Raw genomic sequence first — 14,561 nt, 5'->3', positions numbered from 1 at the left:
TAGTTTAACAACCCCGTCCATAGGATTGGAGCCTACCGGTGGAAGCAGCAGGAGATGGGATTCTCTTTTATGAGCGATAGTGACCTTGACAGGTGAGACAAGTTATATAAGCTACAGTATTTGTACTTCTTACTTCTTATACTGGTCTAATACGAGATGGCGTTATTGGAATGAACCATGCAGAGGGGTGAATGTAAGCACCAACACTGTACATTAAGTCCTGAGGGTCATTTTATTCATAATTCATGCATTTCTAGATATATCTAGATAATCTTATCTGGGTCCAGGTCACGGAGGAGCAGCAGTTTCAGCAGACATGCCCAGACACTTTCTTCCTCTCCGTGGCCACCTTTTCCAGCCTTGCAGGGGGACTCTAAGGCATTCCCAAGCCAACCGGGAAATGTATTCTATCTGAGTCCTGGCTATGCCTCAAAGCCTTCTTCCAATGAGACATATATGAAATATATTCCCCCGAAAGGTAGCATCGGCATCCTAAACAGATCCCCAAGTTGCCTCAACCGACTCCATTGTGATCTGGAGCAGAAGTGACTCTACTCTGAGAGCCTCCAGATATGACTTACATTCTCACACTATCCATAAGGGTTGGCCCAGGCAATCCCTCAAAGAAAGCTCATTTTAACAGCTTGCATTTGTGGTCTGATTCTTTTACTTGCTACCCATCGTTCATCATTATAGACGATTGTTGAAACGTAGATTGGTAAATTCAGAGCTGTGTCTCTGTGTCTGTAACTACAGACACTGCACTAATCTGTCCTGTCAATCTCCTGCTCCGTCCTACTCCCACTCTTGAACAAGTACAGATGCTTGATACTTGGACTGTTCAGCTCGAGGCACACACTTGCCTAAACCATAAAGACTAAATATGGAACATGTCATTGTCAAAACCTGGTGAGTCAAGTCTGTGGAAAAGGGACCCTGAAAAACAGTTGCAAGTCTTTCCTGGCATATTAAAGCCGGATGACCCTTTCTCCGTGCAATATGTAAGATTGCTACTAGGAATGGGCGATATTTTACCGTTCATGATATACCGTCAAAAAAATTCTTCATGATAAGAATTTGTCATCTCGCGGTAAAAATGATAAATTCCCGTTGATGACGTTTTTGTGTAAAGCTGATTTATGTTTCTGCGTTAAATCCACGCACAACGTACGTGAAGGAAGGAAGGAAGGAAGGAAGGAAGGAAGGAAGGAAGGAAGGAAGGAAGGAAGGAAGGAAGGAAGGAAGGAAGGAAGGAAGGAAGGAAGGAAGGAAGGAAGGAAGGAAGGAAGGAAGGAAGGAAGGAAGGAAGGAAGGAAGGAGGAGAGAGCAGGAGGGAAGAAGAAGGAAGGAAGGAAGGAAGGAGAGAGCAGGAGGGAAGAAGAAGGAAGGAAGGAAGGAGAGAGCAGGAGGAAAGAAGGAAGGAAGGGAATAAAGAGGAAGGGAAGAAGGAAGGAGAGAGCAGGAGGAAAGAAGGAAGGAAGGGAAAAAAGAAAGAAAGAAAGAAAGAAAGAAAGAAAGAAAGAAAGAAAGAAAGAAAGAAAGAAAGAAAGAAAGAAAGAAAGAAAGAAAGAAAGAAAGAAAGAAAGAAAGAAAGAAAGAAAGAAAGAAAGAAAGAGAAAGAAAGAGAGAAGGATAAATTCCCGTTGATGACGTTTTTGTGTAACAAACATGGCGGATCTGAGAGCGAGATAGATTTATAGTTAAAAAGGTGGAGTTGAATTGGTATTTTTTTTATCGTCATTTTTATCCTTATCGGGATAAATGCCAGAAATGATCGTGATACATTTTTTAGTCCATACCGCCCATCCCTAATTGCTACATTATAATAACTGAGTGCCTCCCTGTCTGGCGGCCTGTCTGCTTCCTGTGTTGTGCCCTGTACCTCACAACCCCCTGACTCCAGAAATATGTCCTACTTTTAGACTCACCTCACCTCACTTCCCTCCTTCCACTTCTTTCATTCTTTTCCAAAAACTCACCAGCCCCCTGGGAAGCTTTCGTATCTGGGTCAGAGATGTGCCGTGAATGGAGTCCTCACCAGACTCTGGACAGACCCCTCAACCCCCATCGATATTCTGCTGACACCCTTTCGGAACATCTATTTCCACTGTGCCTTTTTCTCACCCCTTGTGCCATCTCTCTGCCTGACTTGTCTTCCATTTTGAAACAGTATGGCCCGCTAGACAATTTCACAAGAGCTCTCATGCCAAAGGGACCCCTGAGAGAGAGAGAGAGAGACCAACTCCTTGCTCCTCTACTTGTTCCGTACCCAAGCCCTCTGAGGCGCTTATCTAAACTCTGCCAAGATGTTTCTCTCACTCCAACTGCAGCGCCGCCTTACAATTGCTTCACTGGTGGATACACTCTGATGCATGGAACATCTCTATGAATTAGTCATGTCTTACTGTTCGGCTCATTCATCAAATTCAGTTTGTCAGACTGTGCCACTCCCTTACTCTCAGACTGTTTGTCTACCTCTGCTTTTTTTTTCTTTGCTCTCTCCCACACACATACTGTCTCTCCGTCTCGATCCTCTCTCTCTCTCTCTCTCTCTCTCTCTCTCTCTCTCTCTCTCTCTCTCTCTCTCTCTCTCTCTCTCTCTCACACACACACACACACACACACACACACACACACACACATATACTTCACAACCCACACAACAGTGGGTGGCTCGTCTATGAATATTGAAATAGTGGAACAATCAGGGTTCCAGCTGAAAGCACCTTTCATTTTGCCATGCCTTCATCTCAGGATAATTGCTCTTCTTTTTCTACCACCACGGCAATTGCCTTCGAAAGTCTGTTGTTATTCTATCAAAAATGACATTATTTTTTAAACGCTCCCCATCTAAAACATCAGATCGGTTTTTAGAGTTTATTCCACATGTCTACTTCATCAAAATGAGTATTTTCATTACCGAGCTTTAATTTCTATTCAGTCATTTTGAGATCTTTCTTGACTTGCTGTCACTGTTTCTTTCTATCACCAGGTATGACATCAGATATGAAAGAGAGGACTTCCTCTTGAGAATTAAAAAGTCATCAGTCAGCGATCAGGGAACCTTCACTTGCGTAGCAGAAAACCGCGTGGGTAAAGCCGAGGCTTCTGCCTACCTGACTATCAGAGGTGGGTTACTGCTTGTTCTCTGGAAAAGCTCATAACTTTCCCTTTTTTTTTTTGTTTCTCCCAAAGCAGACCACAAGACAATCAACCCTTTATTGCCCTCTGTATAAATGTTATTGCCCCCCTGTTGAAAGACCGGGCTTGGGCCCGAGCCTTTCTTTCATATATAGGCTGATGCAGTTGATTGCTCAAGAGCTCCAGTGAGGCTCCAAATATGAAGAATCTAACCAGCTTTAAGTGAACCTTAATGACCTCTCTCGTGGGAGGGAGGGGGGGAGCGAGGGAAGGGAGGGGTCTCAATCTCCACCCAGCCCATTAATTTATACTTACACCGCATCGATGGAGGGACGCTGTGTCATGGTTAATGCTGATCTGTGAAAGTAAAAGCAAAAATGCAGCTACTGCAAGTCATATTCCCCATGCTTCCTACGCACTTCAAAGGGGACTTGATAGGTCTTTTACAAAAATTGATATAATTTACTAAGGTGTAAGTTACAGTAAATTGCTCTGTCAAAATACCACAGGGATATTATGGAATGAAAGCACCTTTTTCAACCATGTCTTTATACCTCTGTTGATATCTGAGTTTTAGAGGGTGGAGTCCACCTTTCTTCAGGCCCCCCCCTTACATGATTTGTTTCTCATCTAAAATGTATGTTTCCTTTGGACTATCCGCTTCTTAAAGGTATTGTGACATCATTTTTAACATGCTTTTAACACTATTAAAAGTCTTGGCCAACATCCCTCAAATGTGTCTAAAAGAGTGTAACAAGAAAAACTTCACTCTAGTACTCTTTTCCTGGCTTTTTATGACAGTGTTTTTTTGCGCCGTGAAAAACGCTTCCATTTCCCCCTTTCCTGTCAATCATTGCCCCGCTCCTCCTCCGAACCTCCTCCAACCCAGCCATACGCTCACTGCGGCGTCGGAGAGTTAAGCCGGGAGCGACAGGCGAAGCATGCACGGAAAAGCAGCAGGGCGAACCACAGCAAACAATCATAAAAATAAAGGCATGCAAGCAGCAGTGTCCCCTTATCTTAAGTCCAGTCAGTGGCCGCGGGTCTTCTTAGCAGTTTTCCTCCGGTGATTAGAACAAAAGAAGCTCTAAACAGCTCAGTGTTAAGCCTGATTTATGGTTCCGCGTTAAATCGACGCAGAGCCTACGCCGTAGGGTTCAGCGTACGGTGCGCGTCGCCGCGTAACCCTACGCCGTAGGCTCTGCGTCGGTGTAACGCGGAACCATAAATCAGCCTTTATGGTGCACTGGAGAGGAGAGGAGACAGGGAGCTGGGTGGAGGGGGCGGTGATTTAGCGGGCCGTTACGTAACGGCCCGCCACCAAACCACATGCGCCGTTTTTGCATAGTTATGCGGAAAATCCCAGAAAGCACACAATACACTGAATGTTAAAAGTTCGTTGTTTTTTGGATGTAATTGATGTCAAGACACCCAACAAAACACAAAAAATCAAGAAAAATTTGTTTTTCATGTCACAATACCTTTAAGTACAGCCATAGATTGTATGAAGAGAACTGGACTAACCCTCAATGACATTACCCATCCAATTGGGTGACCTCACACTGACGTAAAACTGTATAGTTGGTTTGAAGTCAAATGTATTTTAGCCAGGAAGGATCTTGAAATAGCATAAGGTGAAGGTCACTAGACCTGATGACCCATCAGCCGACGAGCCAGACGCCGTCAGGCTGGAAATCCTTCAGTTAGCCTTTGCTTGCTTTCTTTGATTGGGGTTAGCCACTTCTGTCCTCAGCCACGGGCCACAGGCTTGGGGCTATTTAGCAGTCTTGACTCTTTCAGGTACAGTTGGAGCTGGACGCGGTGGTCCCTTAGTAAAATTCATAGCGCAACAAGCCATATCTTTAAAATAAGAATGATTATGCGCTTAATGTGAAGCTTTGAATGCAGAGTACAGATGTTAGATTTAAATGATAAGTATGTTGATAAAGTGATGACAGTTAGCCGTAACTGCTGTAAAACTACAAGGCAGATGTAACTCAAAAAGTACAACCCCTACTTATGTAAAAATATGTGGCCTCATAATTTTAACAGTTGGCGTACATAAATATTCCTCTCCCAATATAGTTGTCATTGCTGTGCAATCTAGCTTTGGAGGCCAACACTGTTGTTTTTCTGAGCTGCAATCAGTTTTATTACTGCTACAAAGTTAGACATTAACATGGCAGTCAGTTGAGCAGGGCTTACAGTTTAAACAAGCCCCTAGTGGTCAGTTAAAGAACTGCACGTTTCTGTACTTTAGTGTTCACGTCAAGCAAGTAAGCTGGGAAGTAGGCCCTTGGGTGCAGCAAACACATCCTAACGTAAAGTGGGGAGAGGAAAACACTTTGGCAATATTGCCATCTAAATCCGAAACGCAGACTAACGTATTTTCAGATTTAGTGTTCAAACACCCCCCACCCGCCCCCAACCTCTTAACACATCTTTGTTAAACATTGTTCACACCGGTTCATTTACAAATAATCAGGTGCCAACTAATATTGTATTCTAAACACCTAAATTAACACACAATACATCATTATTCACAGTGTACATCACTTATCTCATACCATTAACATTTCATTTGGGTCTATGGTAAAAAAAAATAAAAGAAATAAAAATACAATTTTATATCGAGTTGGTTTGATTTCATTTATTTAGACTGCTCTTACTTAGACTGTTTCATTTACAGTAAATCTGTTTGACCTACAAACAGATCAGTCAACTGTGCAACTGTCTTATTTTTATTTTATTTTTTAATAAGTTGTGTGGTAAAGTTTTTTCCATCAGTTTCCCTTTTTCCGCCAGTATTATCCAGACGAGGTCTAGGCCATCACCAGCTTTGGTGACTGAGCCTTTAACCTCCTTGCTCCTGAACTTCATGGTTGGAAATTCAGCTCCACCTCATTCATTTCTGATTTTCATCTTTTTCTTTTTCTGTCCCTCTGTTCTGCTCCTCTGCTTTCCTTCTCTGTGTGTCGCGTGTCAATGTCACCCACACCATTGTTGTGTCACCAGCTCGCCCCGTTGGTAAGTAAGAGCTGATCCCATTGTGCATGCATTGCTCTTTTTATGTTTTCAATCACGCACATGCTCAGTATGCAAGCGCAGTCATCAAACTAATTTTGGACATGAACATCTACATCGTTTCGATCAACCTCTGACTTCCCCTGGCAGTCTTCGGTAGAAACTTCAGATTTACATATTCACTTTCCTCAAAATGAAAGTCCACTTATGTTTGATGTGCCTTAGTTTCAACAACTTGAATATAAATTGACACTGAGGCGTTGTAAGTAGTCAGTGTCATCCATATACCTGGTAGCGATTAAACGGGTGGCTTATATGGCTGACATAGTCAAGGAGTAGTTCTTCACTGAATAGCAAGCACCCAGTGCATGAAGCCCTTTAGCTTACAGCTGGACATCCAGTCCAAGCACTTTTCTTTCAAAAGAGGCCAAATCTAAAACACATTTGAGCCAATGTGTTGTTCTTTGTGTTATGTTTTTATTTCATTTTTAATCTCAGAGGCACCTCAGTTTGTGGTGCGACCGCGGGACCAGATTGTGGCTCAAGGGCGAAGCGCTACCTTTCCCTGTGAGACCAAAGGCAAACCCCTGCCCACTGTCTTCTGGCAACGAGAGGATAGCAAGGTGAGGATACTGATTTTGACAGAAATTCATTTGTCCATGTCCATGCAAAAATTTGCATTAGGATGAGGCTCAAAGGATCTAACCAGAATGTGGTTCTGTTTCGCACGTGTACAGTGAAGTGGTCATTTATCATTAATCTGCACCACTCTGACGAACCAATTCACTTAGAGAGATACAATGTCATGTGCTGCATTAGCGTCATTAGACATAATGAATGGAGGCTAATGTCCTTTCCTGCCCATCAGCTGGTCTGCCTGGGGTGCAGAAGCGCGCAGTCCTGATGCCTCAATTTCATGACCATGACTGCAGGTTATCCCAAACAGGATTATCACTGTGGTGGTGAAGCTGTCATCCAGACATAGCTGGAAACAGACATCAAGACACTTTTCTAACTGGATACAACATAACTTTTGCGATTTTAGGAAGTGAAGGCATGTTTTAAATACATTAGTCATCTTTTCAGTGTTGATTGTCGATGTCACGCTGAAATTGTATCGAATTGTATCAATTATACTTCAGTAAAAACATTTTTGACTTTAGAAAAAGCCAAAGTTATTGTCAGGAACCTCCTAGAGCTGAACATTATAAAAGAGTAGTGGGGTCACATCCCTCACAGTGATGTTAGGGTGTGTTCACAATACTACCTGGGTACAATTGGTCTAGATCAAAGCAGCAAATGATACATTTGATTTAGGTTCACTGGTTCAGTTGGTGTTCACATTCACCTTTCAACAACAAAGAAATGTGGAATAGTACAGCCTGACTGGACAGATCAATGTTCCTTTTCATTTGTTGTTAAGGTCCATTTGGAAGCATCGCCCAAAAGGGTCTTGGTCTGCTTATTTGATGCACTCCAAGGTTCATATGGCAGAGTTTACATAGTTCAAGTCAAACACACCAACAGGGCAACCAAGCAGTTCCCTTTAATCTAACCAAACATGTCAACTGTGAACACTCCCAAAGAGATCGATAACATTCGGAAAACTTTTACTTCCAGTTATTTCTTATGAAGATGGTTTTACAAACTGATTTCATAGGGTATACTTAATGTTTTAGCAGTCTGTTTTTGCTGGTTTCTGTTATGTTATGAAGAATTACTGTGCCTTGATGTATTACATGTGTTTGCTCCAGTGTCTAAATGTTCTCATTGATGAATGGCTTTGGTGGCAACTGTTGTGCTTTCAATGGTCACTGTAAGTCACGCAGCATAAGCTGGGTTTCCATTAGCAGTAGTCCAGGGTAGCTTTACACGGCCTTGACTGGCACGTTTCCATTACCAGGGCCGTGCCTAGTGCCTACCCTGGCTTGGGTATACGTATGGTCAACTCCTTCAATGCTGAACACATTTTTCATTGACATCTTCTTCTTGTTTCATGTCATTTTGGGTACCAAATAGCTAACATGTTCCATTACTGACACCAAGTGGTAGGGAGTGTTTAATTGCTCGGTCAGTGAATCTTACCAAGGTCCAACATTGTACTGGAGATACAACAGCTGAATGGGCTGGAAAGGAAGTGGATGCTGTTCCAGCTTCCTAGATTTTAGCCTGGACTCCCACTAATGGAAATCCACCTATGTATATGATCAAAATTACGGAGCCCAAACATTACTTCTACTATACGCACAAGAAGTCACGATTAAGTGAACAATCAGGGAAACTACGTTACTTAAGAGATAGAGAGTAAATCCATAATGGAGGTTAACCAGCCGTACCCATTGACTTTATAAAAACCTTCTTTTCTGCCACAGTAATTACAATGGGATGAGTGTACTGTAGGCCTTGTGGGGTGATCTATATGGAAGCATCAAAGAGCTACAATTTAAAACCAAGATGGCTGCAGAATTGCTAAAACTACCTTGGATCGTGAAGTTTGTTCATTCGCCAGCGTTCCAACTCCACGACACACCTGAACCTGTTGGTCTCTGTTGATACAAGTGTGGTTGTAGTTCTGCCTACGTCACATACTTCATTATTTTGTTAGGTTGTGTGCAGTTTTCCTGTGTCCATTGGTGCTGCACCCAGGAAATTAAAGTCAAATCCAGACTAATCATTAGTATCGAAAACCAAAAGACTTAGAATGGCTGGCTAGGCTATGGAGAGGTAGGGAGGCATGTTTTTGATAGACTGAAATGAAGATAGCACTTTCTAGTTTAGTCTAAACTTCTAGTCTGGCTGCTCTGCTTACCACTACATCTGAATGCGCTACCAGTGTCTGACTGGAAAGATTATACAGTAGGGCTGTTCGATTTTGCCCAAAAATAAAATCTCGATTTTTTTCTCTCAAAATCCGATTTTCGATTACAATTACGATTATTTTGTGAATTGACAAAAGGCAAAGAAATTATTTCAAATATGCTGTTTTTTTATTGAACATTTGCCCCATTGGGCTTTAAGTGCAAACTTTGCTCTTATTAAACCAAAAATGAATGAATAAAGTGCAAAACCCTGGAAAATAAGTTGAAAAAAAGTTTTAGAAAATATAATAAAATATAAAGTTTTATCTCTGGAAAAAAAAAATCAGCAAATCAGCACTTGCAAACATACAGTAAGTTATATTTCCAATTAAATAAAACAAGACATTTTCTAATTAAACTAAACTGGGTCTTTGCATGCTAAATAATAATGCAACCCATGAAGGAGGTAGAGGTGTGTAATGGGGCACTTGTCGCAGGTATTGAGAGGTATTTCCATCAATCATTAATATGGTATCAATCATTAATATGTGTGCAGACAAGGTAAAAAAAAAACGATTTTACGATTTTCATGTTTTAACATCGTTCTAATTACATAATCGCGATTACGATTTAAAATCGATTAATCGAACAGCCCTATTATACAGTATATAAGACTAATCAAAGTAAACGGACATGTTTGTTAGGCACATTATTCAGGTTGAAAGAGGCTCGGTTCAAAATAAGCTAATGTTCAATTATTGCTGTGAATGATATTGAGAGAGCAGCCGGAAATGAAGATCAGAACCCTTTAAATTGTGGATGGAATGTCTGCCTGTCAGTAAGAGAGAGAACATGACATTTTATTTATATTTTTCCACAATGTCACTCCCTGTAGGACCTTCTGTTCCCCAATCAGTCTGCACAAGGGGACAGCCGCGTGTCTGTGTCTGTGAAGGGAGAGCTGACCATCTCATCTGTACAGCGCTCAGATGCAGGGTATTACATCTGCCAAGCCCTCACTGTGGCAGGTAGCATCATGGCCAAGGCCCAGCTTGAGGTAGCAGACGGTAAGGCAGAAGACCAAAACACTTGCACACCATGCTCATTCACAGAAAAATATTTACTTCTAGAGCTTGCTTCCTCTTGCTGTGTGCTTTACTTTCCTCATGACTGCATTGCCTAATATTGTCATCCACCTCCAACGCAATGTGCCATCACTCCTTCGCATAGTGATGTATAATAATGGGATAAAATAGAGTTGGTGGCACACCTAAGGAAACATTTAATATTTTATTATGTGTCTTGAAATAACAATTGTAACATGCTCAAACTCTATTTTTTCTACATACTAAAAACTTACGTAATCACAGAGAGACAATGTTTTTGTGTTCTATATTATGAGATGTCCTGAAATTTACAGTCACACCAAACACAAGCTTGTAAGCTTGCAGTTCTGCAAGACACATAATGGCACTATCTGCCCACACTCGCAGCTTCCTGCGAAGGCCTGTCACCCAAAAGCCAGGCACCTTTTCATTTTCCCTTCACTGTGATTGAAAAGACTGGAAATGTCTAAAATAAAACTGTCTTCTTTGTGAAGAGACAGTTTTCTAACAAAGCTTTAATGTCAGCATTAAGTGCTCAGCTGCTGCCAGATGGGATCTGTTTATCCCTCTCTCTCCATTTGTTACTTGGCTTTTTCTCCCACACATTATTAAATTAACATCTGTTAAAGTGTTTTTTGGAGAGGAAATGACTCCTGTTCTGTCACTCAGAGGAGATGGATCAATATCAAAATGTTTTGTGCAGAACGTGAGGGATGGGAGAAATGCCTTTGACAGATGGCTATAAACAAAATGGATAGAGAGTTGGCACGATGCCCAGGGGAGTTTTGGAAGCATGTGCAGCACAATTTCTAGCATTGCTTAAGAGTGGAGGAACGGTACACCGAGGGGTCTACAAATGGGAGAAAGTTTGTGAAGGTTCAGATATGGAATATTGTTCCACTCTGTCACAGACGGCTTTAAATCTCCTTCAACTTGAAAGAGCGTATATGTGTCTGCAGCGCTGACTAACGATGGCTATTGCTGTGATGTTAGATCAAAAAGCACAAACCAGAACCCGGGGCAGTTTCAGCCCTTTTCCTGAGCCTTGGTGCAGTGGAGTGTGTGCATTCATCCAATCAAGACTGAAATCAAGTTCACTCAGCAGCGAGCGCAAAACTTGGGACTTGTCCCCCCAATACACCATAAACAGCTATAAAAAGTGGCATTTTATTATTACCTTGGATGGTAAAACTGGGGATAGTGTGTTGGATTTCATACAGAGCTATGTCTAAATCTGGGATGTCATATTTTTGTTTGCTGCCTAAACACTTGGGATTATGACAGCTTGCTGTACAGCACATGTAATATGTTCCTCAGTCTTTCTCTTACCCAAACCATACACAAATCTATTGGTATCCTAAAAAATATGCTGTTGCCTTTCACATATCGGTCAAATCTCAGTAGATATTGTTCAGCTACCCAACATAGATCTTCCACATCAAACGTCTCCCATGTTTTTCAGCAGTGTACATTATTCTGCACTCAGCTGAACCTCTTTTTTCTCAGCTTTTTATGCTCGAGATGCCGTATCGATCACCGTGCTGAGGCAGGTGTGATGAAAGATAAGGGCAGTAACATGTGTGTAAATGTAGACACACCTGATAAAGGTGGAGAGCTGCAGTGAGGAAATGGGAAGTGAGGTGTAGTTACAGGGGCGAGAGAGAATTAACACTCCAGAAATTGCAGTTTCTGATTGCAGGCGCTTTTTTCTGGATGACATAACATGCCCTAAAAGAAAAAAGCTTTGTAAGAAATGTCTTGTTGTTCTCCCTGGCATGCTAATTTAGAGTTTAGTTTTTGTCTGTGTTGGGGTGGGGGGGTGCTGTTGAAGGAAGGAGGCACAGCCGTGAGTCACCATGGGAAGAGGGTGGACAAATGTGTGAGGGATGCTGTAAAAAAGCTCTGGTAATTAGCACCACGGGTGAAGCATCGTTAATCCTCACCTAGTAATTAGAGCTCAAAGGTGTGATGCGGTGCCATGAGTACACCTCCCCAACTGTGGAAAAGGTTCACAAAACAGTCACTTGCTCTCACAACAAATCCGTCAGAGTGAACTCCAAGAGCCTAGATGTGCAACCATTAATGTAATTATTAGGGTCTCAAATTAACACCTTGGGATAAGGTCAACTATTTATTTTTTTACAAAGTCTGACAAATAAGAAAGAGTCATCATTTATTTCTGTTTTCATGACATTAAAATTACAGTGTTAGGAATACATTTGAATAATAACCCCTTTTCCTTGGTGGTTATCCTTAGCCCTGAAGGACCGCCCACCACCTATCATTCGGCAGGGCCCTTCCAACCAATCGCAGGCCCTGGGAGGTGCGTCCCTACTTCGCTGCCAGGCGTCCGGGGAGCCAGAGCCTACAGTTACGTGGCGAAAGAACGGGGCAAATCTGCTTGGAAAAGACCCCCGCTTTTCCTTGCTGGAGCACGGCAGCCTTCAGATTCAGAATGCCAGGGTGGGTCATAGCGACAACCTCAGACACGTGTAGCATGAGGAACATTGGCAAATAAAGAATTAATCCACACAGTCTGTATATGTTAATATGTGTTTATGATGGCATTGTATAAAAGAGATGATATGCAATTATGGGCAATCATATGATCATTAACCCTGCTGAAACATCCATGCCTGCACATCGGCCCGCATTTATATTTTGCTATCAGCTATGCTCCTCAGTAATTAACCCGTATATGATTATTACCAGCAACAGTGAAAGCTTAGATGATCCAAAATGGAAGTGCACCCAAATTATCATTTTTTATCATTTTCTGACTGTTGAGCAGGAGGCATTTGGCTGAGAAACAGTGTGTTCCATCAAGCATCCTTTCCAGGTTGTCAAGCCTGAATGGAAAGACATTATTACAGCAATCAAGTTTCATGTGCAATGATTCTATGAGTTCCTGCAAACTGATGCACCAGATGGTTTGTTGCATAGAGCAATCTGGAAAGTCCTCTCCAGAAACAGTTTGGAAACTGAAGCAAGGCACTTTGAAAACAATGCTTGGCAGGTGATGGGAGGAAACATCTGGTTAGCAGTCAATTAAGAGGGAACTTCGACCAGTCAGATCAAAGACAAGAAGTCTCCTGTAAACACCTGCCTGTAGTGAAATGTATACTAAAATGTCGTGTTTTGGCCACAAATGGATATCTTGAATGCAGTAAAAGTTAGGTGCCATCAGGACTGTCTCATGTTGCCTGATGAAGCAACAGAATGTTGAATCATGGGGATACTTTTTTTTGTCTTTATGGCTTCAGTTTTCTGATGTTGGTATATTTCTTTATGTTTGGGTCTGAGGTTTAAAAAAAAAAAGAGGAGTATCAGATCGGTTTCAATCTTGCCTTTTTTTCAGCCAATCTATGACAGTTGAATCTCCTGCATATTTTTTCCCACCTAGTGTTTCAGTAACATGAGAGCGAAGCAGTGGAGTGCACGCTTTCCTACTCAGTGAAGACTCCAAGTGCCGCTGCTGCTACAGACGAGAAGCCTAGACGTCTTGTTTTTTTTCTTCTTCCTTTCGCAGCATCCTGTGTTGCATGTGAAAGAAGATGATTTTTTTTCCACTGTCAGATGATGTCAGCTGAATGTAATTCAAAGGGACAAGTGCACTCAGTTTGCTTTTAAAGATTAATAGGAAGTATTGATTTTTATAAGTCGTTAAACGCTGCTTTTTAGCCTGAATCTCTGAGGCAGCAGTTACACACAAGGACTTGAGGACAGGAACCAGTCAGAGGAGCCTAAAGGGGCTTCTATAATGGAGCATCCGCAATACACAGTGTCCCTCCAAACTGTCAAAGTGCTGTCCTTGTGTCACTCTTCTACTTTCTCTTGAGAGACGTTTCAGCTGTCACCGGCTCCTAAAGCATTGCCGGTATAAAGTACATTGTCATATCTCCCGTTTCCTGTGTCAGCACTGGTGATGATAATGCTGATGGATATGGGAATGGTGTGTGACCATTATTGGAAGAAATCAATTAAGGAAATGAATGTAAGCTTTTACAAGGATCTTTTTTTTTTTTTTTTTTTTCATTGGCCAGTGTTAAACTTTCCTCTCATCCACTCTGTCGACTTTCTGGTGCCAAATGCAGGCCAGTGGAGGTTAATGCTTTTTTACTGTACTACGAGCTGCGAACCTCCTTCAAAAGCCCAGACGTAAGAGCTTGTAGGAGCCATATGGGATCACAGCTACAGCGGCTGCCACGCTCAGCAACAGAGCACATCCTGAAAGCTGGATCATTTGTGACAGGGATCTTCAGAAAATATTTATGGGGCACTTTAAAAGACATGACAACTTCCATCCGTTCTAATTAGTACAATTGTAGAATCAGCCTAATTGTTGAGGTTGTTTGTGAAACGTATGAATAATTGAAGCAAAATTATAATATTATGATTATTATTCCTCAGCTGTCTGACTCAGGGTTGTACACCTGTATTGCTACCAGCTCCAGCGGAGAGACATCATGGAGTGCCTACTTGGATATCGGAG

The 14,561-nt window shown here is 42.0% G+C and overlaps 1 protein-coding gene across 3 annotated transcripts in view; it reads left to right on the top strand.

Moving 5' to 3' along the window:
- LOC133459752 (roundabout homolog 2-like) overlaps window positions 1-14,561 on the top strand; it is a 114,622-nt gene that overhangs the window by 63,146 nt on the left and 36,915 nt on the right. For 2 of the 3 annotated variants that reach the window (XM_061740022.1, XM_061740021.1), the window contains exons 6-11: window positions 2,993-3,129; window positions 6,157-6,168; window positions 6,664-6,788; window positions 9,859-10,030; window positions 12,327-12,532; window positions 14,480-14,561. In XM_061740022.1, coding sequence (XP_061596006.1) covers window positions 2,993-3,129; window positions 6,157-6,168; window positions 6,664-6,788; window positions 9,859-10,030; window positions 12,327-12,532; window positions 14,480-14,561 — 734 coding nt within the window. The remainder of the gene's footprint in view (window positions 1-2,992; window positions 3,130-6,156; window positions 6,169-6,663; window positions 6,789-9,858; window positions 10,031-12,326; window positions 12,533-14,479) is intronic. The other variant, XM_061740023.1, reaches the window with a different exon arrangement.

Source organism: Cololabis saira, chromosome 14 (genome assembly GCF_033807715.1).
Source record: "Cololabis saira isolate AMF1-May2022 chromosome 14, fColSai1.1, whole genome shotgun sequence".
Classification (NCBI taxonomy): Eukaryota; Metazoa; Chordata; class Actinopteri; order Beloniformes; family Belonidae; genus Cololabis; species Cololabis saira.
The sequence above is the reverse complement of the archived record's forward strand: the minus strand, read 5'-3'. Positions and strand labels throughout refer to the sequence as shown.